This window comes from Melanotaenia boesemani, chromosome 4, assembly GCF_017639745.1.
Source record: "Melanotaenia boesemani isolate fMelBoe1 chromosome 4, fMelBoe1.pri, whole genome shotgun sequence".
Lineage (NCBI taxonomy): Eukaryota > Metazoa > Chordata > Actinopteri > Atheriniformes > Melanotaeniidae > Melanotaenia > Melanotaenia boesemani.
The window spans coordinates 26,329,127-26,353,869 of NC_055685.1; the positions used below are offsets into that span (position 1 = coordinate 26,329,127).

Here is a 24,743-nt window from a genome sequence, read left to right on the forward strand (position 1 = left end):
CAAAGAATCAATAAATAATTTTGTGTCAGAATTTTATGTTATTTTTATCGTAATTTGATCTACTGTTAATTATTGAAAGATGAAATGAGGCATGATCAAAACCCAAACACTCATTTGCAGTTCATCATAATGATTACCTAATCTTGAGAAAACAAAATATATTTCTTTGAGACAGTAAATTAAAGATAACAAAAGACATTTTGTTTTCTTGAGAGGAAACATGGAAACGAGCGTTGCTATTATCAATATTCAACTTGATTAATAATAATGAACTTGTAATCATGACAAAAAGAGCTTCATTGTCTTAAATATCTTGCCTTTTCAGAATAATAGCATTAAAATAATATGAAGCATTTTCTTTTTTTTTTTCTTTTTTTTTTTTTGCTTACGGGCTTTTGGGGCCCTGGACCCTTTGTTTTGGCCGCCCTGGATGGCCGGTGCTGATCTTGGCTTGCTGGGGCCTGTGCCCCATGGCTGCAGGGGGTTCTGACTGGGGCCTTCTTCTGCCACCGTCTGGGTCTTTGTGGTGGGGTGGCTTGGGTTCGTGCTCCATGGCTCCATGACTGCTGCTGTTCGCCCGGGCCTCTGCGCCCTAGTCTGCCTCTAGCCTCTGGAGGGACGTGGTCGCATTTGCACGATCACACTCATCTCTGATCACTCCTCATTCCTCATACTCTGCATGCTGACACAGCCACTGAGTTGTCTCAGTGGATTTTTAAACTAAGAGCTACTTTAGTTTTTTTGTGTGTTTCTGGTAGTTTGGTTGTTGTTGTGACACATGTATGCTTTTAATTTTTAAATTTTTTTTTTTTTTTTTTTTTGGTTATTTATTTATTTTAGGAGGTCCTGATGATTGTCAGCTTTGCTTTCATGTAACAGCTGTAGGAAATGATCTGTTGTGTTTCTGTACAGGTTGGTTGGTAACAGTTGGTTGTCTGGTGGACTGATGGGTTGCTGACATCTATCTGTTGTACAGTATCTTTGTCTCCTCTTTCTTTTTTCCTACTTTCCTTTTTACTTCTGTTCACTACTCCCGTTTTTTCTGTCCCCTCTTGTCAGGTCCAGCAAGATTATGTAAATTTTTATAACTAAAAAAAAGATATATAAGATTTATAATAACAATATATATATAAAGCTCCCCTTAGCAAAGCCAATTTGTTTGGCACAGCAAAGCAGCCAGACCATCATTCTGTTTGCTATGATGCTGGACAGGTAAGTTTAAAAACAACAAACAAACAAACAAACAAAAAACTAAGTAATGAGTTTTTGGTTCTTGCACTCTATACTTTTTGAAATACTCTGTCAGAAATAAAGGTCTTTTATGCTTATTGAGGAGGCAAATGTTATTTTCACCTGTAGTTTAATGTAAAATGTGTCTTTATAGTTTGTCTGATGAGGCACCACATTACTTTGTTTAGTCTTTGGTTTTCCTCATGGAGAATGTATTTGGATAATATCACTGGGCTGATGGGCTTGTTATGTTCTGCTGGGAAGCTGCAAGGAAGACAGTCGAGTAACCACAGGGTGCTAAAGGAAATCGGCATCAGCCTACTTAATGCTTGACTGAACTAACAGGCTCCCAAATGCTCATCCATACTTTGAATAGCTTGTTTTCGGAAAAACAGTTGGAGAAAAGTTGATGTTCATGTGTATGTGGTGCAGAAACCCAGAATTACTCATTCTTCATATAGCACATGCTTGACTTGTTTCCATGTCAGCTTCATGGTTTATTTCCCAGTAAGATATTTTTGGCAGAGGTTGGAATTGGTTTAATTTGGTTGTTGATTTGTAGTGTCATGGTGGTTCCATGTGTTTTTAAACATACTGACCCATGAAAGAGCAAATGGTCTCATTGCTTTCCTAGCTATCGTTGTCATTCATGTCACTGAGGTTTACAGGAGGGTGCCTTGAATGAAAATAGACTTATTTCCATTCTGCGTATGAGATGTATCCATGCTATGCCAAACTGGTTTGATGACTGTTTTCTATTCCAGCCCTGAATTTTAACAATTCTTCTCTACCCTTTCTCTTTCCCCTTCACAGAAGCTGTAAAGCCCAGTGAATTTGAATGCCATGAACCCACACTGATATTTTCATCTACAATGTAGCTCCCCTCCCTCATGCTGTGGGCCAGCAAAATATATCTCCCAGTAATTGAAAGGAAAATGGCAGGGTCATCTCTCCATGCAGTTATAGGACTAACCAAAATCCTTCTTAGAATTGGTACCTCACTATACAAGACTCTTTGTAACGAGGAAACAACAGTTTTATCTTTGATTAAACCTGAAAATGCAGTGCCTTAACTAAGCAAGGGTTACCTTTCATAGAAAGACACTTTCACATCTTATATTATAAACCTTGGGCTAATATATAAATTTGATATACTGACAATCAATTTGACTTCTTATATCTTATATTTTAATGTACTAGAAAGATGACAATTATCTGATTTACTGGGAAACAGGGGAAAACAATCGCTGTTAGAACATAGTCTACAGATCACTGTAATGTCTCAAACTGACATAAAGATACCAGTTCAAATGAATGTGGTTTCCTCTGATTGATCCTGTCTCCACAGGCCTGCTTTCTCTTCACAAGATCTTTCTGAAAATTTAAAATGGCTGACATTTTTCCCAGCAGGAGTTTGATTCTTGACTCCCTGTTGATATTGGCGCCATACTGTCGTTCCAGGAGCCACAGGCAACCATTAGGATGGCATCTGTCACTGTGCTAAGACTGGATTTAGCCAGCAGCAGCTGGAGCTTAACCCCTCTCCTCATCCATGACACATGAAAATCATCAGATCATGGTGGTGTTGATTAACATATAATTTAATTAAATTAATCTTTACAATCCTATAGGGAAATAATGTTACAGGCTATTATTTAAAAGCTCTTTAAACCAAAAGAAAAACAAATATAAATGAAAATAAAAAGGAAAATGAAGAAGTAGTCATTATGAATAATTATTTAGTAAGGATATTTTATTGTGTCTAAATGACTTCCTTTTTTTGGTTATTAATGCATATGGCTGAAGAAACCTCTGGCTGAAGGCCCTCCAGCTCTGTTGTGTAAATGGTATGCAATGTTACAATCAGCTCCAGAAACTCCAGAGCAATCCCCAGTACATAGCCAGGTTTCTTGTTGCCCCAGCAGATGGCTGCAAAGAGAAGTGTACTCCCCATCACAGATTTGTAATGTATGCAACATCTTACTGCAAACATTTAGGGACCCTTGTTTCTTCAACAGTTGTCTCCTCTGTCCTTTCTCGTAGACAGCTTCAGTATTGCATTTCCAGCTCAGTCTGTTGCCCAGGTGAACATCCAGGTATCTGAAGTCTTCCAACCTCCTCCACCTCTTCTTCCAGGATGGAATAGTTTTGGGCTTATAAAACGAAATTAGCAATCATCTCCTTTGTCATCTTCGTGGTCAAAATGAGACCATTTTGACCTCACTGTTCATTGTTAATTGTTTATAGACAGCACTCAAAGCTACTTCAAATTTGCCGAAGTAAGGTTCTTATAAAACAAACAACCATTAAAACAGCAGTGTGTTCATTGAGTCTTTTTTAGGTCCACTGGCAGCCATCACCCTCTGGAACAAAAACTTAAATATTCTTCAGTTAATTATCACATAAAAAGTGTACCTTCTCCTACCTGTTGGCAAGTAGTGCTGTGGGTGTTCAGGGGAAGCCACTTAGGGAGTGTATTTTAGAAGACTGAATAATTGTGATCTCCTCCTCCAAAATGCTATGATGTCTAATTTGTCTTCTTACCAAGCTTGAGGATAGCTTAAAAGTAGCTGAGAATGGATGGATGGATGGACGGATGGATGGATGGACGGATGGTTTTAATGATAGTTAGAGACAGAGCTTCTTCCTCAGCAGCCCCTAAACTCTGGAATGGTCTCCCTCTTTCTGTGAGGTCTACCAGAAGCTAGAATGAATTTAAATCTCTTTTAAAAAACCATCTTTTTACATTGGCTTTGAACTCCAGAGTGTATAATCGTTAGGCCAGGCTTTGCACATCTTTTCTCTTTTATTGTTTATTTTATTATTGTTTTGATGTTTTTGTAATGTGTTGTTATTTTACTTGTGCAGCACTTTGGGTACCTCTTGGTATGTAAAAGTGCAATGTAAATAAAGATTGATTTGATTTGATAGTTGTCAGTAGCTTCCTCTGACTTTTTAGAAAACTCCAAACCAGCCTTAGACTACTTTTAGAAACAAACCAGTGGGATTCAGTTGGATCCAGACCAAGATCGTTGTATATTGTGGATCAAGTCTTTGGTTATTAGTCAGAACAAATAATTTAAATGTGGAAGCCATCTGGGTTACAAACTAAAAAATCTAGAAAACTAAACTGAGATTAAACCTGAAATTTTTTTAGGGATCACATTTAGTCCAAGTGCTCATGTCAGAAATGTAATTATACCAGTAAAGATGTGAAATTTAATCAGAGCGATCTATAATCGAGTAAAAAACAAAGAGATGTATGAAAGCACCTACAAAGGTTATTATTCATCAGATGAATGACTGATTACTGAAGTAAAAGAAAAAGCATTAATCAGTCCAATGAGAAAAGTAAATACACCCCGATATCTATCACACCTATGTGTGTATTGTTGTGTGTTTTGTAAATACATCTGCAATAACATGCATGGGAGTGTTGCAAGAAGAAAAGAAAAGAGAATAGAAGAAAAGAAAAGAAAAGAAAAGAAGAAAAAGGAATTGAGAATATAGTCAGGAAACAAACAAAAGCCTTTTGTAATACTGTGCTCTGAACAGACTAATCAAGGATAGTGCTTCTTTGTCCACAATAATAAAAGCAACGTATGTAGTGCAGACTGATTACAACTTTTCAGGAGGAATAACTTCATACTGGTACCATACTGAAGATGAATAGATGGTGATTGATGTTCGTGAAGCTAAAGGATAAAACTGAATGGGACTTGTTACTGTCTGTAGGCAAGATGATCAGGGTAGAGATGATGAGGACTTCTTGTTTCTGGAACTTTCTCCAGTTCCTCTCTGGATTCCCTAGCTGTTCCAAAACCAGCTGGGAAATATGATCCTTCCAGTGAGTCCTGAACTGGGCACCCAGCTTCTCTTAGATTCCCAGATTTATCATTTCATATCATCAGATAGTTTTTATTTTTAAATGTGTAGCAATCATTAATCATTAATGACTGCTGCAATCTTGTAGCTTTAGGTTTAAGTTTCTTGTTTTGTGAATGTGTTGAGATTTTTCTTTCTTTCTTGGCACAAGTGGTCTTTATTTAAAAACCTAGTGAAAGGAAGTTAGTCAGTGAGGGAATGAACAACATGCAGCAAAGAACCACAGGCTGGGATTCAATCCCAGGTCACCTGCAATGAAAACTTTCTTCCTCTTTGAACTTTGAACCCAACCAGTGAGTAACCCAGTGCCTTGATGCAAAAGTTACTCATAAATTTAATAATAAATTCATATTAAAGACTTAAAATATAAATAAAACCCACAACAATTCTCTCCATTTGTCAGTTGTTCATGGTATATGGAAAAATTTCTCAGATGACACAAAAACCTCCTTTTTGTTAAAAATAATTTAATTTGTTGACATTTTCTTTTGCAACAATTTGCATCAGAGCACTATGTGTGATATATACTGCAGTAATAAAACAAACCCAAGATAAACAGTTAATTATAGTTTCTGACTAAATAAGACTTCATCGTCCAGACTCTAAATAGAAAAACACTAACGTGTAGTCTTTATTCAGACACATAATTTCTCCTGCTTTATAAACAATATCACAGATGCATACATTTAAAACTTTGCTGAGCTGTCTTTATCATCTAATTTTTCTTGTATTTCCTGTGTCATTTAGATTTATTGGCCCCAGCTCTGTCCACACAATTAGTCCACCAGATGAGTTCATTTCCCTTGGAAGATGTTTGAAATGCCAGAAGCATCCCTGAGGGCTCCAAATCACACTTACAGCTCCAGCCGGGTTCGCTCACTAAGGGTCAAATGGTCAACCATTTATTGTCTTTGAGATCAGGTGTTGCTGCTCTTTTAAAAGTCATTTGTCAGGTCCATCAGTCAAAACAATGGCAAGTTGTCACATGCAGCACAATGACAAAAGGTTTACAGTGTAAACCACCATCCAAGCCACCACACAGAAAGTGATGTCAGCATTCGTGCAGTTATTCTGCTCACATTCATACAGCCCTGTACATACAGTAATAAAACTGGTGAACTAAAGAACTACATTAGTAGTGACAAAAAAGGGTCACAAGGCTAAGGCCTACACCCAGCTACCACTGGGCAGGAGACAGAGTACACCCTGGACATGTCACCAGTCTGTCAGAGGATGAATACAGAGACAAACGAGACAAACAAGCATGTACATGCATGCAGAATCTAGACGTCTAGATATAGACATCTATGTTCAATTCATCATTACCTGCTAACTTAGCACACAGCTGTGGATGGTTCAACCAGGAAACAACACAGAAAAACTACATCCATGATTCAGTACAGGAAGCATGTTGCTGTGAAGTAGCAGCATCACTTCACTCTGCAGCTTTTAACCCTGTAATGGTCACACTAAGGTAAAAAACAATGGAAACATTTTTTGTATTTGTTCATTTCCTTTGTACAATAATACCCAAAGTTTGAGAATCAAACATCAACCATTATCATCGACACATGTGGATAAAATTGTTGGCACCCTTCGGTTAATGAAAGGAAAACTCACAATGATAACAGAAATAACTTGAATCTGACAAAAGTAATAATAAATAAAAATTCTATGAAATTTAGCCAATGAAAGTCAGACACTGCTTTTCAACCCTGCTTCAACAGAATTATTTAAAAAAAAAAAAAAACTCATGAAACAGGACAAAAATGATGGTACCCTTAACTTAATATTTTGTTGCACAACCTTTTGAGGCAATCACTGCAATCAAACGATTCCTGTAACTGTCAATGAGACTTCTGCACCTCTCAGCAGGTATTTTGGCCCACTTCTCATAAGCAAACTGCTCCAGCTGTCTCAGGTTTGAAGGGTGCCTGCACAGATTCAAGACACCCTGTGCCAGATGCTGCAAAGCAGCCCAGAACATAACAGAATCTCCATGTTTCACAGTAGGGATGGTGTTTTCTTCATATGCTTCATTTTTCCATCTGTAAACAGAGCTGATGTGTCTTGGCAAAAAGTTCCATTTTTGTCTCGTCTGTCCATAGGACATTCTCCCAGAAGCTTTGTGGCTTGTCAACATGTAGTTTGGCCATTTCCAATCTGGCTTTTTTATGATTTGTTTTCTACAATGGTGTCCTCCTTGGTCGTCTCCCATTAAGTCCACTTTGGCTCAAACGACTGATGATACGATCTGACACTGATGTTCCTTGAGCTTGAAGTTCACCTTTAATCTCTTTAAAAGTTTTTCTGGGCTCCTTTGTTACCGTTCGTATTATCCGTCTCTTTGATTTGTCATCAATTTTCCTCCTGCGGCCACGTCCAGGGAGGTTGGCTACAGACCCATGGATCTTAAATTTCTAAATAATATTTGCAACTGTAGTCACAGGAACATCAAGCTGCTTGGAGACGGTCTTACAGCCTTTACCTTTAACATGCTTGTCTATAATTTTCATTCTAATCTCCTGAGACAATTCTTTCCTTTACTTCCTCTGGTCCATGTTGAGTGTGGTACACACCATGTCACCAAACAGCACAGTGACTACCTGTAGCCCTTTATGTAGGCCCACTGACTGATTACAAGACTGTAGACACCTGTGATGCTAATTAGTGGACACACCTTAGATTAACATGTCCCTTTGGTCATTATTTTCAGTCTTTTCTAGGGGTACCAGCATTTTTGTCCAGGCCTGTTTCATTAGTTTATTTTTTTAAATAATTATGTTGAAGATGGTTGAAAAGCAATGTCTGACTTTCATTGGTTAAATTTCATAGGATTTGTATTTATTATTACTTTTGTCAGATTCAAGTTATTTCTGTGACCATTGTGAGTTTTTCTTTCATTAACCAAAGGGTACCAACAATTTTGTCCACGTGTATATATCCATCTCAACCATTTCTCAACAAATTGTTTAAATAATAGTTCATAATTTAGTAACAATAGTATAAATGCTCAAAACTTGAAATAGTAATGGGAAAAAACTTTTTATTTATTTATTTTTTTTTGGTATTACATACTCAAGCCAAGTAGAGGCTCAAGCAGTTTTATTTCAACAAATTTTTAATGATGTAGTCTCTGAAAAGATTGCTCTACTAAACAGAGCTGGCAGTTAAAGGGTTAAAAGTGCAAAGTGGCCATTTCAGTTTTCTTGTCTTTGCCTTTTTTATTATCCTCAGCTCAGATATTTGATTTAAAATACAGAAGAAAAAATTTTGAAAAATCAGAAACTGGAAATACTCATGTTGTGATAATTGTTACAGTCCCTGAATGAAAACACAGCTCAACACAAAAGAGATCTCAACACATGAGACCACCACCAAGCAGCAATGTTTCAAAAGAAGTTTAATTTAATCAAAAAAAAAAAAAAGAATAAGAGGGGAGCAGATCAAAAACCAGCCAAGCAGTTGGCCATATAATCTGGCCTCCAGTCCAAACCAAACCCAAACAACCAAAACCGAAAACTGGACTACCAGAGACTCCTAAGGAGCCCCCCAGGGGACACGGATAATTTTTATTCTTTTGCGTTAGCACGCAATACTTTTGCCTTCCTTCGCAAAAAAGGGATGGCCCAATGGAGAACACAGCCTGTTAAAGCCGTTTTGCTCAGTTTCTTTTGGCGTTTCTAGTCTGCATGTGTCCCTCTCAGCATCAAGTCAACACACACACACCTGACAATGATTTTATTTTAACAGAGGAAGTGTGTTGTTGTAACCACTGCTTTAACGAATTAATTACAAGTGCAGACAAATAATCAGAAATTTGCTGTTTGCTGTAATCAGAAATGGTATCAAGCTTTATTGTTTTGGCTGCTTGTGTTTAGACTGTAAAGTCAGATTGACATGATTTATTGGTAATTTACTGGGCCTAAATAAACTCCAATTTCCATTCATTTTCATGACTGAATTATTAACAGGTTATTATTAAGAGGACGTTAGGGTAATTGTGGCTCAAAAAGGATAATTTAATCCTCTTTCTTTAGACTATTTCATCTGCATTTTGCCTCACACAACACAGGCACTAATGGTGGCCACCAGGACACCTCCCACAGGTCTTAAATAGTCTGGGTTGGCCAGTCTGATCTGTTAGGCAAAAAGCAACAAGAAAACAGGGTTTACACCACAGTAGCGTGCAGGTAACAATAGTCAAAAAGCAAAAGATGTAAACAATCACTCCTCTACAAATGGCAATTAGTTGCCAAAAATTGCAGAAAATTCTTCTTCTGAAAAAACTATTAAATCATTCCATAGCAATTTTATTATTTCCCATAATGTTTTCCAACATTCATTTTGGGGTATCAAACTCTGATACCCCAAACAGAAATTAGACTTGCTGGATATTTCAATTGCAGACTCTAAATGGAACCCAACACCCCCAAAACGAAGGAAATACAGAAAAGGTAAAGGAGAAAGTGAGGTATTCAGGACACATATACACAAACACAGGCATGATAAAGCCAGGATAATGGTGAGGTATGATGGTGATGGTATCATGATATCTGAAAATAGTTCAGTTAAACTTTTGCTTGTCTATAAATTGGAAGTGGAATAATAATCACAACAATTTTAATCTAATCCCTCCATTCAAACACCCTTCAACAAAACTGAAGAAGTTGAATGTTTTAGAGCTCTGGATGCTAACAAATATGGAAGGAACACTGAAGGTTTTGAAAGGCAAAAGAAGACAAAGAAGGAAATAAGTAAACTGTCTCTCTATAGAAAACTTGACACATTGACCTTGATACAGCAAAGTGTAAGTTCAGCTTGGCTTTGCAATCGATTCCCTGAAGCATGACACACATCATCCATCAACTGCTCTGAACCTAACATTCAACACTGAATTCATTTGGAAGCTAAAACAAAGATGAAAACCTGCTGTAGGTATTATATAAATACCCACCAGCTTTCAAGCAGCACGGCCTGTTCAGATGGATGCGTGCAGTAATTCGTATGGTCACTTTGGATCCAAACACCTTCACTTCACTTTCTGTCCAAATTCTCTCTCTGCTTATAAGCCTGATGATTCTGTTTACAATATCATGCAGAACTCATTGAGCTCACATGTTTCCATGTCCCAATGGATAAAATAGCAACTTAAATAGAATCATTACTGATAGAAATATGAATAAGATGTACCAAACATGAAGCAGATGTAAAGGAAAATCTAAAAAATAGATGACAGCATGTGAGAAGGTGAGATAAAGCAGAACATTGGGGTTGTCGAGCCCAGTTCTGGTTTGCAGTGATCTCTCAAGCTTTTGACTTTGTTGTTGTGGCAACCTTTTGACTTTGACTGGTCAAGCCAGAGGGAACTGGGTCACAATTCTTATAAAGAGACTTGAAGTGGGCCAGCTCTTAAAAATGCCTCACCATATTTTACTGCAAGGGAGTTATCAAAGGGATGAGAACACCTTCATTTGGTTTTCTTTTAGTTTTCTGTCTCTATTTTTCCTGGTGTTATCCTAAATACTTCCAACGATTAACCAAATCTCAATGATTGTGTTATGCATGATGTGATCATGTATTGTTACAGGGAGATGTTTCCTTGCTCTTTTACATGTGTGTATAATATGTGGTGGCGGTCCACATCTCTAAGTGTCAAGAGCTATTAATGAGAAATGCTCCAATGTCCATAAAAGGGTTTTGCTTTACTACGTCTACTTAATTCACAGTTTTAAGAGTAATCTTGATAAGGTTAGAATGATGTGTAAATTGTGCAGGAGCAGAGTGTGTGCTTTGTTTTGAGAGATAAGTGATACCTTGAAACACATCTGCAGCAGGGATTATTTAATGTGGCCAGAAAAACAAGAAGCTTTGAATAGGTTGTCAGGTCCAAGAAATTTTCATTTTAATATTAACTAACCAATAAATATGAACCTAAGTGGGATTTTCTGACAGAAATGATTAACAGCAGTTTACCTCCATCAAGGAAACTCGCCTGTTGGCTGCTGCTCATTATAAACATATCCACTTTCTTCTTCTAAATAGTTTATAGAGTCAAATCCACACAAGTGCAGTGTAGAGGAGAGGCACAGTGTGCATAAATGGAAACTAGAAGCAGGGGAAGCTATTCTCACATGGCTAAAATAACTATTTGAAAGTTTGCATGTACTGCAGAGGAGGAAAAACTGTTTATGTTGGTGTGCTTCATGTGGCACATTATGAATCTCAATACACTGGTGCTGTAACCGGATAAGCAAGAAGCCTGACAACTTGACTCACCAGTCACATTTATAGCATACGACACCCCAAGAAACACACCCATTACCCACCATGGTAGACAGTCTGGTCGTCAGCTTCCCTGATCTACCTCAACAGCTGACTATCTGAGCTTGCAGCTCCTCCAAAGTGCAGCAGCTCGTAGTGTGTGGGGAGAGAGGGACTTGAAAGTAGGACAGAGGAGTCTGGCCCCCTTCCTCTCGAACCAGAAGCACAGATTTGCGACAGGGTGAGAGAAGACTAGTCTTGGGTGGAGAGAGAAAAGGTTTTCTGGAAGACTTGCTGCAGTCACTGAGTAAAGAAGCCTCTGGGACACCGACCAGTGAGTCCACACTGCAGAACCTCCAGTGTTACAGGTTTTGTTTTATCTCATCAGGAGAACAATATTCACTGAACAGGAATCACACCACCGGGAAAAATGCACAAGCGCACCAAGATAAAGATTGCCATCTTTGTGTTGCTGGTGGGTATGGCTTGCATGTTCACGGCAGTTGTAACGGATCACTGGGCAGTGCTGAGCCCAGAGGTGGAGAGGATCAACATAACCTGTGAGGCTGCCCACTTTGGCCTGTGGAGGCTGTGCAAGAAGCACATCACAATCACTACAGAAACCTACGTGGAGGGGCATGGCTGTGGACCAATTAGCCTGCCTGGTGGTAAGTAAAACTCTTTTTGTAACTGGCTCAAAAATCATTTGAAATCTAAAAGACATGTTTCACTCTTTGTCTCTGGGGCTGTAAAGTTTCATAAAAGATTGATCACTATAAAACAATAAGCTTTTTATGTAACACTTCAGCTAACTGAGTGCTTCTTGAAACACAGTCCATGAGGATTATGTATGAAGCTGAATGCAGATCCTGCAGAGTCTCAAGACATGTCGTGTGATTTTCTAAACTGTCTTATGTGACACCAATAAAAGTCCAGCTCACATGTTTATGGCTCTTTAGAATGCAATAAGCTGTCTTTGTTTATTAATACATCACATAAGGCCCATTTGATCAGACTCAGGTCTCAAGAAGGTCGCAGTGTAAAATAGACATAGGCCTTTACTTTAGTCACACCCATTTATTCAGGTTATCTTTTACTCTGCCTACACTGTGGCTCTTCATTCATTGGTCCAAAATTTGAAGCCCATTAGTCAGAGCATTAATGATATCAGTGTATTCATAATTTCAAAGAACTTTTTATTTTTTTACTTTTATTTACTTCAAACCTCCTTATATTTTAATATAAAAACCCATCACGTGTTTTGAGATAATGAGGAGAAGATACTGAGGAGGTCGTGTGATTAGTAGTTTGTTGGTCTGTTTTATCTGCAGAATCAAGCAAAAATTACCAAGCAGAATCAAATGATGGTGGAGAATTGAGGTTTAAGCAAAGATGGGACCCATAACAATTTAGAGACTGGGATGAAGTTTATTAAAATGATTAAACACAGCAATAGTCTTGGAAGCTTCCCCTTATCTCTTTTATTTATGTTTGTGCTGCTTTATTTTCTGTACTTATGTCTAACTTTGAATTTACCTGAACAATGTGCTTTAAATAAAATATTTTCATTGTCCAATGTTCATTCCAAATGTAAATTTGACATGATTATAAGTAATATTTGTTGTACAGGAAATAGTTTAGTGCAACAAAGTTTGGTTTATTTCAGGTTAAGAGCGACAACTAAACTTTACAGAGATTCAGAAAGATGTTTAAACTCTTATTTCCATAAAGTATTTTTATCTGGTATCACTTTTAAAACCAGCAGGTACAATCTAATTTTTTAAAGTTTGTACCACATTTAAGCTCTCTTTGAAAGTGTCAGCTCCTCCTGTCACCCATCACCACCTAAGGTGACCTCGAAAATGAGTATTATACCAGTATGTTGCATCAGATTTGAACATGCAATGCAAACAATGAAGAGAGGATTTTAAAGGCTTATAGAAGCAAGATATTTGATATATATACCATGGAGTCTTAACAGACTTCTAAACACCACAACAGCTGTCAACAGATGACCCTGACATGCTCTTATATTATTACAATGAACAGTGTTAACACAAGTCCTGTACTTCAGGAGGATTTCCAGCCATTTTACTCATACTGTTAATATTCTATAACAGTTTCACATGAATTTCTAAACAATTTATCCAAATAATCTGTCTTTTCTTTGGATGCAATTTGGTAGTTATGAAAGGGGAAACTGTTTGGCTTTGTTTTCTTTTCAATATTGTCCGTTTTGTTTTATTGCACTTTTTTAGAAATTAAAAAAAAAATAAAAAAAACAGCTTAGCTTTCATCATACCTAAAGCAGTATAAGGCTGCATACATCAGAAATAGAATCATAATTTTATTATTCATATAATAATTAAATAAAATAATGACTAAATTTCTTCACAAATGGTGACAGGGATGCTTTTAAGAAGTTTTCTTAAAACAATTTTACATAAGTGGCTGATCTGAACACTTTGTCCACCACAGTTTGCAGGTCGTGTGTATTCTGTTGCCTTAACAAGGATTTCATCTCACTCTGAACATCTCAAAATAAACATCAGGTGACATAATCATCTCTTATAAAACATTGATTATAAATGACTAAAATCCATGAAGATAGCATTGAGCTGTTGCTGTCAACAATGACTCACATGACATGAGTTTATGGTATGAGTCATTCATCTGTAGGATGAAGGCTTTCCTGCTGGCACATTAAGAAGCGTTATCAGTTTGTGATGTCATATAATTGCTTTGCCCTTATGTCGATCTTTGGAGACAGTACCCCAAATCTCACTACTCACAAAGGGGAACTGTTGTGACTGCTGGTGGCTGCTGTCTACTCTGCAGAACTGTGCCAAGAGCAGATGAAATGCCTGGGGGTGGTTCACTGGTGCAAGCATGTGTTGGATATTCTAAGTCAGCTTGACCCACCCAGACATACAGGAATTCTTTAGTCTGCAACAACAAGTGACAAATGTCTCAGCTAATGGAGGATTTTACTTAATGTTCTCTTTTGAATTCATACATTAATATATAGTGAAAGGTAGGATCTGTCGCATTATCATGTGGACATTGATTTATTATATTCAGTGTGTCCAACACTGAAATTTTTACCTTGCCACAGTACAGTACATGGAAGCTAAGTACAGTAGCTTCCATGTCAACCATACAACTTGTGGTGACCATAGCAGCCTCTATTTAAGATATAAGTAAATTTAGCTTATGTTGCACCAGTCTCCGGGGGCTTCCCCAGGCCCAATAGCTGTATTTGGAAAGGAACATTATTGTTTATTGTAGCCACGTGTCTACAGAGACATGTCACCGTCTGATCCAAAGCAGGGTTCAAACTGTGCGCGAGGAGATCCTCCTCACTGTGAGACAAGCAACTGGAAAGAATGGGATGGCTCATTGTTGAGGTCAGCTGCTGACAAAGTACAGATGTTGGATGATAGCAGATAAATGTGAAATGTGTATATAATACAGGTATACTTTATAACTGATGTCAGCTGTATAAAAAAAATTCCAACCACAAAGCTGTCTGAGGACTAAATATCTAAAGTGCTGCTACAATTTCATGTTAAATTTGGATCTCACTTCACATTGACATTCAGAGCTGCTGCGGGCTGTTCATAAACAACATCAGATAAACAATTAAGCTACAAAGTTCTTCCATTCAATCACCCATTTAGATTTTAAGGGAATGAAAAAAATACCTTTTTTTCATTTTGGCAATTATTTTTTTAGAATATTGTGCTCAGCAAGCAGTGCTGTAGTTATAAAAATAGTCCACGTAAATACTCAGCTGTGCTGGGTGAAACACATGAGGGTCAAGTGTTCACACAATCCTAGCATCTCTCTGAGTGACAGGGACATCTGACACAGTCAGCCTGCACTCCCACCAAAGACCTTCCTGCAGCTTCACATCTCCATGCATCCTACACAGCCACTCACATTACTTCAAGTTGTCTGGATGGGATGCATAGTCCAAAAGGGAAGTGGAATGACTGGTATTTAGCCCTTATAAGTACTCAAGCTTCATACCAACCTAGGGATGGGCATCTTTTATAGGGACAGGGTCCCAGTGAAGTTTGTAGCACCTACACAGACATGTATACGTTTTGTAAAGTTTAAATTTGTCCACAGTGAGTGTGTTTGCATTTATAGAGCTAGAAATAAGTTAAGTCAATGCATAAATGGTACAGGCTTTTACTACAATTAATACATTTTGCTAATGATTGTTACAAAAGTACAAGAGAAAAAAATCACAGGTCAATCCATTCAATAATTTAGGTAATATGCACATTTTTCTTGACTTTCCCCACAACATTCTTCTTCAAAATAGCTCACAAACTAAATAACAAGCCCAGAAAAGGTGGCTGATTAGTACATATGGTCAAAATAGGAGTATAATATGTGAGTGGTTGCCAGTGAACTACACACGCTTATAGAATTTTTTATCTCCAGTTTGTCCTCATATTTTTGTTGAAGAACACAAATGAGTTAAAAACCTTTATACAAATCAAACCATTTGCCTGAAGGAGACATGAGTAGTGAGTTTCATAACCAGCAAATGCTGTATGAAATTAAATGAGAGACTCTTCACCAGCCAAGGTTTTTGGTCTCACATATATAAAGGTAATCTGGAAAAATCAGAACATGTTTCCTGTGTTAAAAAGAAAAGACAGTCAAAATCTACAGAATGTGTAACAGCAAAAGGATAAAAAGGATCATTCTCAGTAAAAATTCCCAGAAACACAAGAAATTCCAGAATATTGGGCTGACTTTTGAAGATGCCTCTCATAAAAATGTGAGGTTTTACTCTGAGGTACAAGTAGTTAAAAAGCCTCTATCACAACTGTCTACAGTGAAAACAGCAGGGCTTGTTGCTTAGTAACAACCCCTGTGTTTTCTCTTTCTCTTTTTTGTCCAGCCCCTATCCTCATTCATAAAAAAATAAATAAATAAAAAAATAAACAGATTTTTTTAATGAAGGCCCACACAATATAACACACAGAGCTAAAAGCTTTTGTGCATATTGTTGTCTTAGCTTGTAAAAATATTAATCATAGATCTATTGTTTGTGCGTAATACATCAAATTACTCAGAGTTGTTTCATTTTTGGAGAGCCTGACACCTCTTTTAGCTGATGTTAATGGTTCCCTGAGTAAATATGAAAATCAACCTAGCATGGAAAATGATGCTCTTTCCATAATTTGTAACCGTGCATTGCTACATATTTCCACATGACAGTTTCACCTAAGTGTCTGGAAAGAGATTAGAAATGTATGTGAGTGGAGCCATCATATCACCACAATCACTGGTATGGATTTAACTTGGCTTGATACTAATGCTTTTAATCTTTCAATCTTTCAACATCCAGGATAACCGAAGTCTTTGTGTTATGTTTTGTTTTTAATGCCAAGACATTCTCTGGCTTTCAGAGACTTCTGTTACAAGAACAGGGCTTTGAGTGTTAGGTGTAAGCCTGCCTACATGCTCTTATCACTTAACCTCAACTGGGTTTACATTTTCAACATTCAAAATCAACCAAGCGATAAGTTAAGTGAAATGTCATTGAGATCTGACAATTAACCCAGCCCTACTCTAAACTGGATTTAATCTTTTATAGCCTCGGCACAGCATCAAAGAGTGTTTCCTCAAGCAAAAAAGCACTGAGTGAACACATAAAGCAGCTCGGCTTTATTCAAGCAAATCCCAAAGGTTTAACACCCCATCTGCAGGAGAAAAAATAAATGTGATGGTTGTTGTAACTATATTTACTTTGAGAGTCAAGCCATCCAAAGTAGACTGAGGTCCTATTCTGTAAACATTTTTGTGGTCATATTTTCCAGAAGCTGTCAGCTTTCAGATGCTTTTAGAGGATAAATGTAAGATGCATGTAAGAAAGTGTGAAGAGTGCAAGAGAAGCACTGCGTTTGCAAGGTGATCAGCAGCCGGTGGAGTTCAGAGGATGGTGCGAAAGTATGTGGGGCAAGACTTCAGGAGTGGGAAAAGGTTCTAGGGCTGAGCTTAGAAAGAGGACATGACTATAAATACAACTTCTGATTAGCTTTTCTTACAGAGATTCATTTTAAAACATTGAATAAGATTTAGAGGAAAGAGCAGTATGGGTCTTGACATCCTTGTTGTAAAGTAAAACAGCTTTGATGGTGATTAGATTCATTTGCCAGTCACTGAATTTTGGTTGAATTTAAAGGGGTAATATACGACCTTTGGTAAGTGCTGTGTGTAAAATATTCAAGCAGCTTATAAATCTTTCTCTTAAATAAAAACAGGAAAACATGGACTTTAATTTCCTCTCTTTTTTGTGGGCTGAAACATATAACAGAAAAATTTGGTTGGGAAAAATTAGAGCTGGAAGCTCCTACAAAGGCGGGTGTGTACAAATAAGAACATGAAATAGGGAGAGACAGGCTGCACATGCTGGTACAATCATCATCACACAGCGATATCTTCCAGCAGCAGAGCATTAATGCTTTTACAGGGGTGGATGGGCTATGACCATGATGTCTCAATATTTTCCACATTTCTTCCTGTTCATATTTATTCCCATCCCATGGCATGATTGCTAGGTAGAAGTGTTAAGGTAACTTGATACCAGAAGGTTTTCAAAACTGCCGATAAGAAGTTATAAAAGATTTTTCACCTAAAACATATAAAATAACTACAGATTTTTCATGCAGCATTCATTTCCAATGCTTATGAAAGTTGTTTTCATCCTGCAGTCTTTAAAGGTTTAACTAAAATTAGGACTAACACTTAAACATAAACAAAAATAAAAAAAAAAATATGTAGATTCTTCACTTACTGCACATATAAACATATTAACAGCAACTGTGGCTGCAATTAATTATTTATGCCAGAAAAAAAAAAGTTTTTCTAAAGCCCACAAGAGATTAATATCTTCTTTAACATCTTATAATTAATTAAGGTTGGCATTACAGTTAGGACCTGTAAAAAATATTTAATGGGTAGGGTGTCCAAACCCATGTGTAAATTTCTTTGCTGTAGTTTGATCCCTCCACTACAGCCTGTAGCTGCCCATCAGATAATCCCACTGTCTGCAGTGGTGAAATAATTAACTTTACTAGGCCTAATTAACAAAATACATTAACTTATTATCTTGGATTGATATAATTAGAAAAATGTTTCCATGCATGTTTTTACGTCTGTGCAAGTAAAACCAAAAGGTGGATTATTTGTACTGGGTGTCAGTATGAAAACAATGAATGGCTGCAGAATCCATGTTAACATGTTCTGTTGGGTCATTTTCATGTAGTGATGACAAATTTCACCAACCGCATACAATGCAAACACAATCCTCTCTAGAATTATTCCTCTGAAAACAGAAATACAAGAAGAAGCATTGTATAAGATTTAGTGGTGTGTAGCTTACATTGTGCAAAGTTGCAACCTTTAGAATTTCCCTCTGGGATTAATAAAGTATTTTTCATTTCATTCCTTTCATACTAACCTCCCCCCACAATCCACCCCCTTATTCTTCAAAAGGTCAAAAAGAGAAACCAGCGGCCGCTACAAACCATAAATATAAAATCTACAGTCAGTTCTGTTTGACCCTGACGGAAAAGAGATGGTCCTCAACGTCTGTAGATGGAAATGATTTACTCAAAATCAACTAAAAATCAGAACTAATTAAAACACTTATGATTATATTGCACTTCTTTTGTTATTCTATATGTCACTGTGCCACATACATTAAAAAAAAAAATTTTTTTTTTTCAGTCGTTTTGGTTTTTCTTCATTTTCACTGCATATTTCATATTTGTGCAGTAATCTATATTTTTATATTTGTATGTGTATGTTTGCAACACTGAAAAATTAAAGTACTAGATGGCTTTAATTACTTTCTGATTCATATTAGTTTGATGTTTAAGTACACCTGTTAGCCATGAAGATTATTTCAGGTAATCGTATATTAGTATTAGCCTATTGTTGGACACCAAGTGGTGAAGAACTTTGAACTGAAGTCTGTTTTGTCTCCTTTCACAGATGAAAACTGCACTTATTTTGGCCACTTCACTCCGGGGCAGGACGCTGAGATATTTGAATATAAAACGCAGAAAGGTAGGTTTTCTTCATTTGTTTCATATTAATAAATACTTTATCCAAGGAAAGAGATTCATTTTCTCAATACATGTTATAAATACGTTGCATCTATGTGTGAATTTGAACATTAAACAACTCAAACCACTTCACAGTTTCCTTACTGACCTTTCCTGCTGCTGCTGTGCAGGTACAACATTTCACTTATGGCTCTTTTCATAGCACAGCTGGCTACTGGTGTCAAAATCTGTCACAAGACATGAAAAGTACCAAATAATAAAACTACAGAGTTTTCCTCCACTTTTTTTTACATCACCAATCAGTTGGTATATATCAGGTAATACAGTTCACCCACTAAATTACAAGAACCACAGTGTGTGTACTGACATAAACAGTGACAGTTTCGCCTTAAAATAAACCCCAAAATTGGTACAGTTTGTACAGTTAATATTTCAGTGGCTGCATGTTTATTCCAGCCTGAATTTCCCTTCACCTTCCATTTCTTCTAGCCTCACACCACTGACCCCGTCAGTCCCACTGAGCCTGTGTGTTGGGGGTCAAGCACATGTGGAGAACTGTCACACCCAATTATTGGGGTGTGAATGTGAATAGGCCTGCATGTGAAGTCACACACGTCCCCACAAACTTAAAATCCTAGATGTTACTGCTAGCTTTCATGAGTGCCCCTCTCCCCATCCTCCAACACAAACAGACACACTCAGGCTTCTGTACACACACATGCAAAATCCTTTTGCTCTTCAGAGATCCTAAGTTTCCTGTAATAACTGCAGCGCTGACCTCAGTTCCCTGTGTTTTTTTGCACTGACAGAAAAATTAGGCTTTTCTATGATTGTGCACAACACTAAATAGTAGACATATGTAAACCTAGCCCATCCAATGTGTTGAGTTTAATCTGCTGTAAGCAGGTCGCCAATAAAAGGTAAATGAAGTGTGTGAAGTGAAAATTTTTCCAGACTGAAAATCAGAGGAATATTACAATTAAGAATTAGGCTGCATTCAGCTTCTATGCTCCACATGTCTGGAACAAACTCCCAGAAAGCCTCAAATCAGCTGAAACACTAACCGATTTATTTAAATCCATGTTAAAGACCCACTTGTTCTCTGCTGCATTTCAATAGGTTTTATCTAGAAGTCCAAATCTGCATCTGGTTCTTTTAAGCTGGAATCATGTTCTACTGTTGTCTTTCCCAACACTGGAACTTTATTTCTTGCATTTTATCTATTTTATTTTAGCTTTTTTCTTTCTTTCTGCACTCTGCTGTAATGTTTTATGTAAAGCACTTTGAATTGTCTTGTGCATGAAATGTGCTATACAAATAAATTTGCCTTGCCTTACAAGGATGAAGCAAAAAAAAATGAAGTTTAGGGTTTTGTTAAATCATAGAAAAGACAGAAATATTCAATTTACATAAATCTTCATATCCTTTTATTCATGACACCTCCAATTTGTTCCTGGTGAATTCCTTTGTTGGTGGAGCTACCTGACTGAAGACCACTTTTCTTAGCTGACATAATGAAAAAAGGCACACACCAGTCATTGATGGGGGTGAGAGGGAAAATTAAACCATAAGGTTCAAAGCTTTGTCTGCTGACCTTTGAGATGGGACACATTTGTGGGATACAAGAAAGTTCTTGCAGAACTGAAAGTATAAACCTCCAGTATTCTCTGGCTTCATCTCTCAGGAACAAAGAAACATGGTCTCCATTCTTTTGCCACATCCAGTCGGTCTCAGGGTAGCTGTGGCTACGTATGAAGCTTAACTCCACCAAGTATGACTGTGGAATTAATGAATGGATTCAATGTAAAGTGCTTTGGGTGCCTTGAAAAGTGCTGTATAAATCTAATCTATCCATCTTTTTAATCATACTGAGAACTTGATGAAAGAGATTTTTTTTCTGGAAATGATTATGGAAGGACAAATGTGAATGCATTTGACCAATCTAGGCCTTCCCTAAAGGAACTTAAATAATTGTGAGACCATAAATTTGAACAGTTTGTATTTTCTTCAAGTAATTCACTCAAATGAGATAATGTCTGTATATTTTTATGGTCATGTTTTCTGGTGACATTGTATGGAAAACTGGTCAGGATAGATAATAAAAATAGATCTTAAAAAAAGTCAGGAGAGAGTTTCACTTTTTACTGAGACAAGGAACTAAGAGCAAGAAAGCACAAGTGAGTTTAGTTGTAGAGTGACCATATCACATCTGAAACCAGAAGAAGAGCAAAATGCGCCTGCACCAGCACTTTCATTCATACTTTAAACGCATTAAAACACATCTATATAAATATACGAGAACCAAAGCAATACATAGATTAGCAATGTCATACTGTGTCATTAACGCACTGTTACTGCAATAGTACGATTTAAGTTTAAAATGCTTTTTTGGCTTGAAATAAGTTTCAAACGCCTCCATGCTCAGGGAATCAGTGGTAAATTTGGCCACATGTTCCTTTCATATTCTTTCTCAGATGTGAGGAACCTTCCAGCTGTACAGTGAAGTATGTCTTGTATTAATGAAATTCTTAAACCTTTATGGTGTTGCGAGTCAGAAATTTGTTTCAACTTGAGTTAGCTTCACAGGCTTGCAATATATCAGAGAACGCATTGCTCAGGGAGCAGTTCCTCTCCTGCCAGCACAAGATGAAGGCTCTGACCCCCAAAGGAGTGCCTCTCCCATGGGTATGGTTCACAGGCAAAGAGGCAGCAGATCAAAGGGCTCTGATCCCATCCACCTCTCCGCTCGGAAAACAAGCCAGCTGCTGTTCCAGTTAAATAGACAGTATCTGTAAACACAAAAACCAAAGTACTTTTATACTAATATATCTGCAAATATCAAAGCTACTGCCTTTGTAGCTAGTTACATGTCTATATTTTGTCTTACCATCAGCAAATCTCATGAAAAGACCTAAATGATCAATAGCAGGATCTTCTCAAGTGTTACTAGTGAAGCCAAAATAAAGTGACCTCTTTCTGAGCCACAGACTTATCTTCCACCTACAGTTATGTGATGTGGTTAAAATGGAATAATTCACTGATTTACGGATGTTTTTGTTTTGTTTTTTTTTCTAGAGTACAACATCTCTGCTGCCGCCATCTCCATCTTCAGTCTGGCTTTCATAATCCTCGGGTCTTTGTGTTTGATTGGATCGTGTACTGGGAAAGGCAAAGGAAGAGAGTACCTCCTTAAACCAGCTGGCATGTTTTTTGCATTTGCAGGTGGGCTCAGTTTAGCCGATAAAATGTCTCCTCCCCTGCAGATTTTACAGTTTGAAATGCATTTGCCTTTCTTTATTTAAGGCTCGATGGTGGGTCACCATGGGAACCTATGGTGCACCGCTGTTACCATATTTACGCATCTTTTCTTTCTCAGGTTTGTGCTCTTTCATCTCAGTGGAGGTGATGCGTCAGTCGGTCAAACGGATGATCGAGAGTGAGGACACGATTTGGATGGAATACTACTACTCCTGGTCTTTTGCTTGCGCATGTTCTGCCTTTGTCCTGCTCTTTCTCTCGGGCATTGCACTCCTCCTCCTCTCCATGCCTCAGATGCCTAGGAATCCATGGGAGACGTGCATGGATGCAGAACAGGAGCAAGTCGAGTGATCAAAGGATGGACAAAACTATATCTTTTGTTTAGACTAAACGTGTTAGATTTGTTTCAAGAGTTAGAGTTTGGCATCAGAAAATAAGGTAACACAAGGAAAACTGTGCTGGTGTTTGTGGATCAGTCATCTTCCAAACAGAAACTGAATGGGCCTTTTGTAGGAGTTGAGTTCATCTGCCTCATCCTTCAGTCACAGTTTTAATCCAACTTGTTGCTTAAAATCCACCGTTTCTCAACAAGAGCAGAAGTTGCCAGGTGGGGTTTGCAAACACTTGACAGCACTTTTAATATACTTCTCTTTTAATGTACAGCTCATCCTTCACTGCCAGTAAATTCAGTAGAAACTTTTAGCAGTGATGTTATTTTTAATACCATCACACGCCTATGAGCTTCCTTACCCAGGTGTCATTATGACGTACATCTTGGCTTAAACAGTCATTAACAGTTTTAGAATAAAAACATTACAGCAACAGCCTGACATCAAGGTTACTTGATTTTTATACACCACATAATGTTTGATATCTTGTACATAACTAATATTCTTCCATATTTTCTATTGTATCACTCAAAGAACTATTCGCCTAAATAATTTCATGAGGATCTAAATCTGTGCATGTGTAAAATTTATTAAGAACCTTTACAGAAGCAGAATATTGCATTACACCTAGAAGTTTAAAGGAAAGATTTGGAGCAAAGCAGCTGCTCAGAGCAGGTTTGTGTGTGTGTGCAGGGAGGGGCCAGGCTGAATGCTAAACACCCACACAGCCTGCAGCACCAGTCGTGTTGGAAACGGTTCAGTTCTAGCAGGTGCACTTACAAGGCCTTTCACTTCTTATTTGCCTCCACAAAATAAATAAATAAAAATATATATTAAAAAAAAAGAAATTTTTATTTTGATGACACCTTGGTTCATCAAAATATGTCAATAAAATTTAATCATGTAATAAGTCTATTAATATATAAAATTTAAATCTATACTGGTTACTATATTTAAAAAAAAAACCTTATCACACAATGAAACCCAGAAATAAATGAGTCATCTGTTTACTGTAAAGTTTTATTTAAGGCATAGCAGAGTAAGCAGGACTGTTCTGTGACTTTCATTAGCAGTTTTGAACATATTACCTGGGTAGATATGGAAGGTGAAGTTTCGTTTGCAGCTGTACACACTAAGGGTTGGAGTCTATGCAGAGGAAAATAGAAAACCTGAAGAGATGATGCCCGAGAAAATGTTTTAAATAAACGTTGCTCTGCTTGATTTGATAAAGAAGAAAAGTTTATACTTAGCATCTTGTTAATTAGATGTAATGCCATTAAAAAGCATCCAGAAGTTTGAGCAGTGGATATTTTAAGGCACTGTTGTTTAAGATGTTTTGTATTTCTCTTGAATTCACATATATCAGATGTTGCCTTTTTTTTTTTATATGGTTTGCAGTGTGAAAGTTTTCACCCAGTTTTGGTGCAATTTCAGAGAGGAGCAAACTGCTGTTTTGTCAGGACTGCAACTAAAAATAATTTTGCAGTGTTTTTTTAGTAATATTATTTCAACCGTTTCAGTCTCTTTTATCTCCAACAGCTAGAAAATCCTTCAGTCACCCTTCTTTTTTATGTTTAACTTCTAAGCAACCAAACTTTTTTGTAATCTTTTGAAGTTAACT

At 37.2% G+C, this 24,743-nt stretch overlaps 1 protein-coding gene across 1 annotated transcript; it reads left to right on the top strand.

Annotated features, from left to right (window-relative positions):
• Window positions 1-11,525: 11,525 nt before the first annotated feature.
• Window positions 11,526-23,956, top strand: LOC121637686 (voltage-dependent calcium channel gamma-1 subunit-like). Its single transcript, XM_041981895.1, has 4 exons — window positions 11,526-12,047; window positions 19,402-19,476; window positions 22,551-22,697; window positions 22,852-23,956. The coding sequence occupies exons 1-4, from the start codon at window positions 11,810-11,812 to the stop codon at window positions 23,082-23,084; spliced, it is 693 nt and encodes a 230-aa protein (XP_041837829.1). The 5' UTR covers window positions 11,526-11,809; the 3' UTR covers window positions 23,085-23,956.
• The last annotated feature ends 787 nt before the right edge of the window (window positions 23,957-24,743 follow it).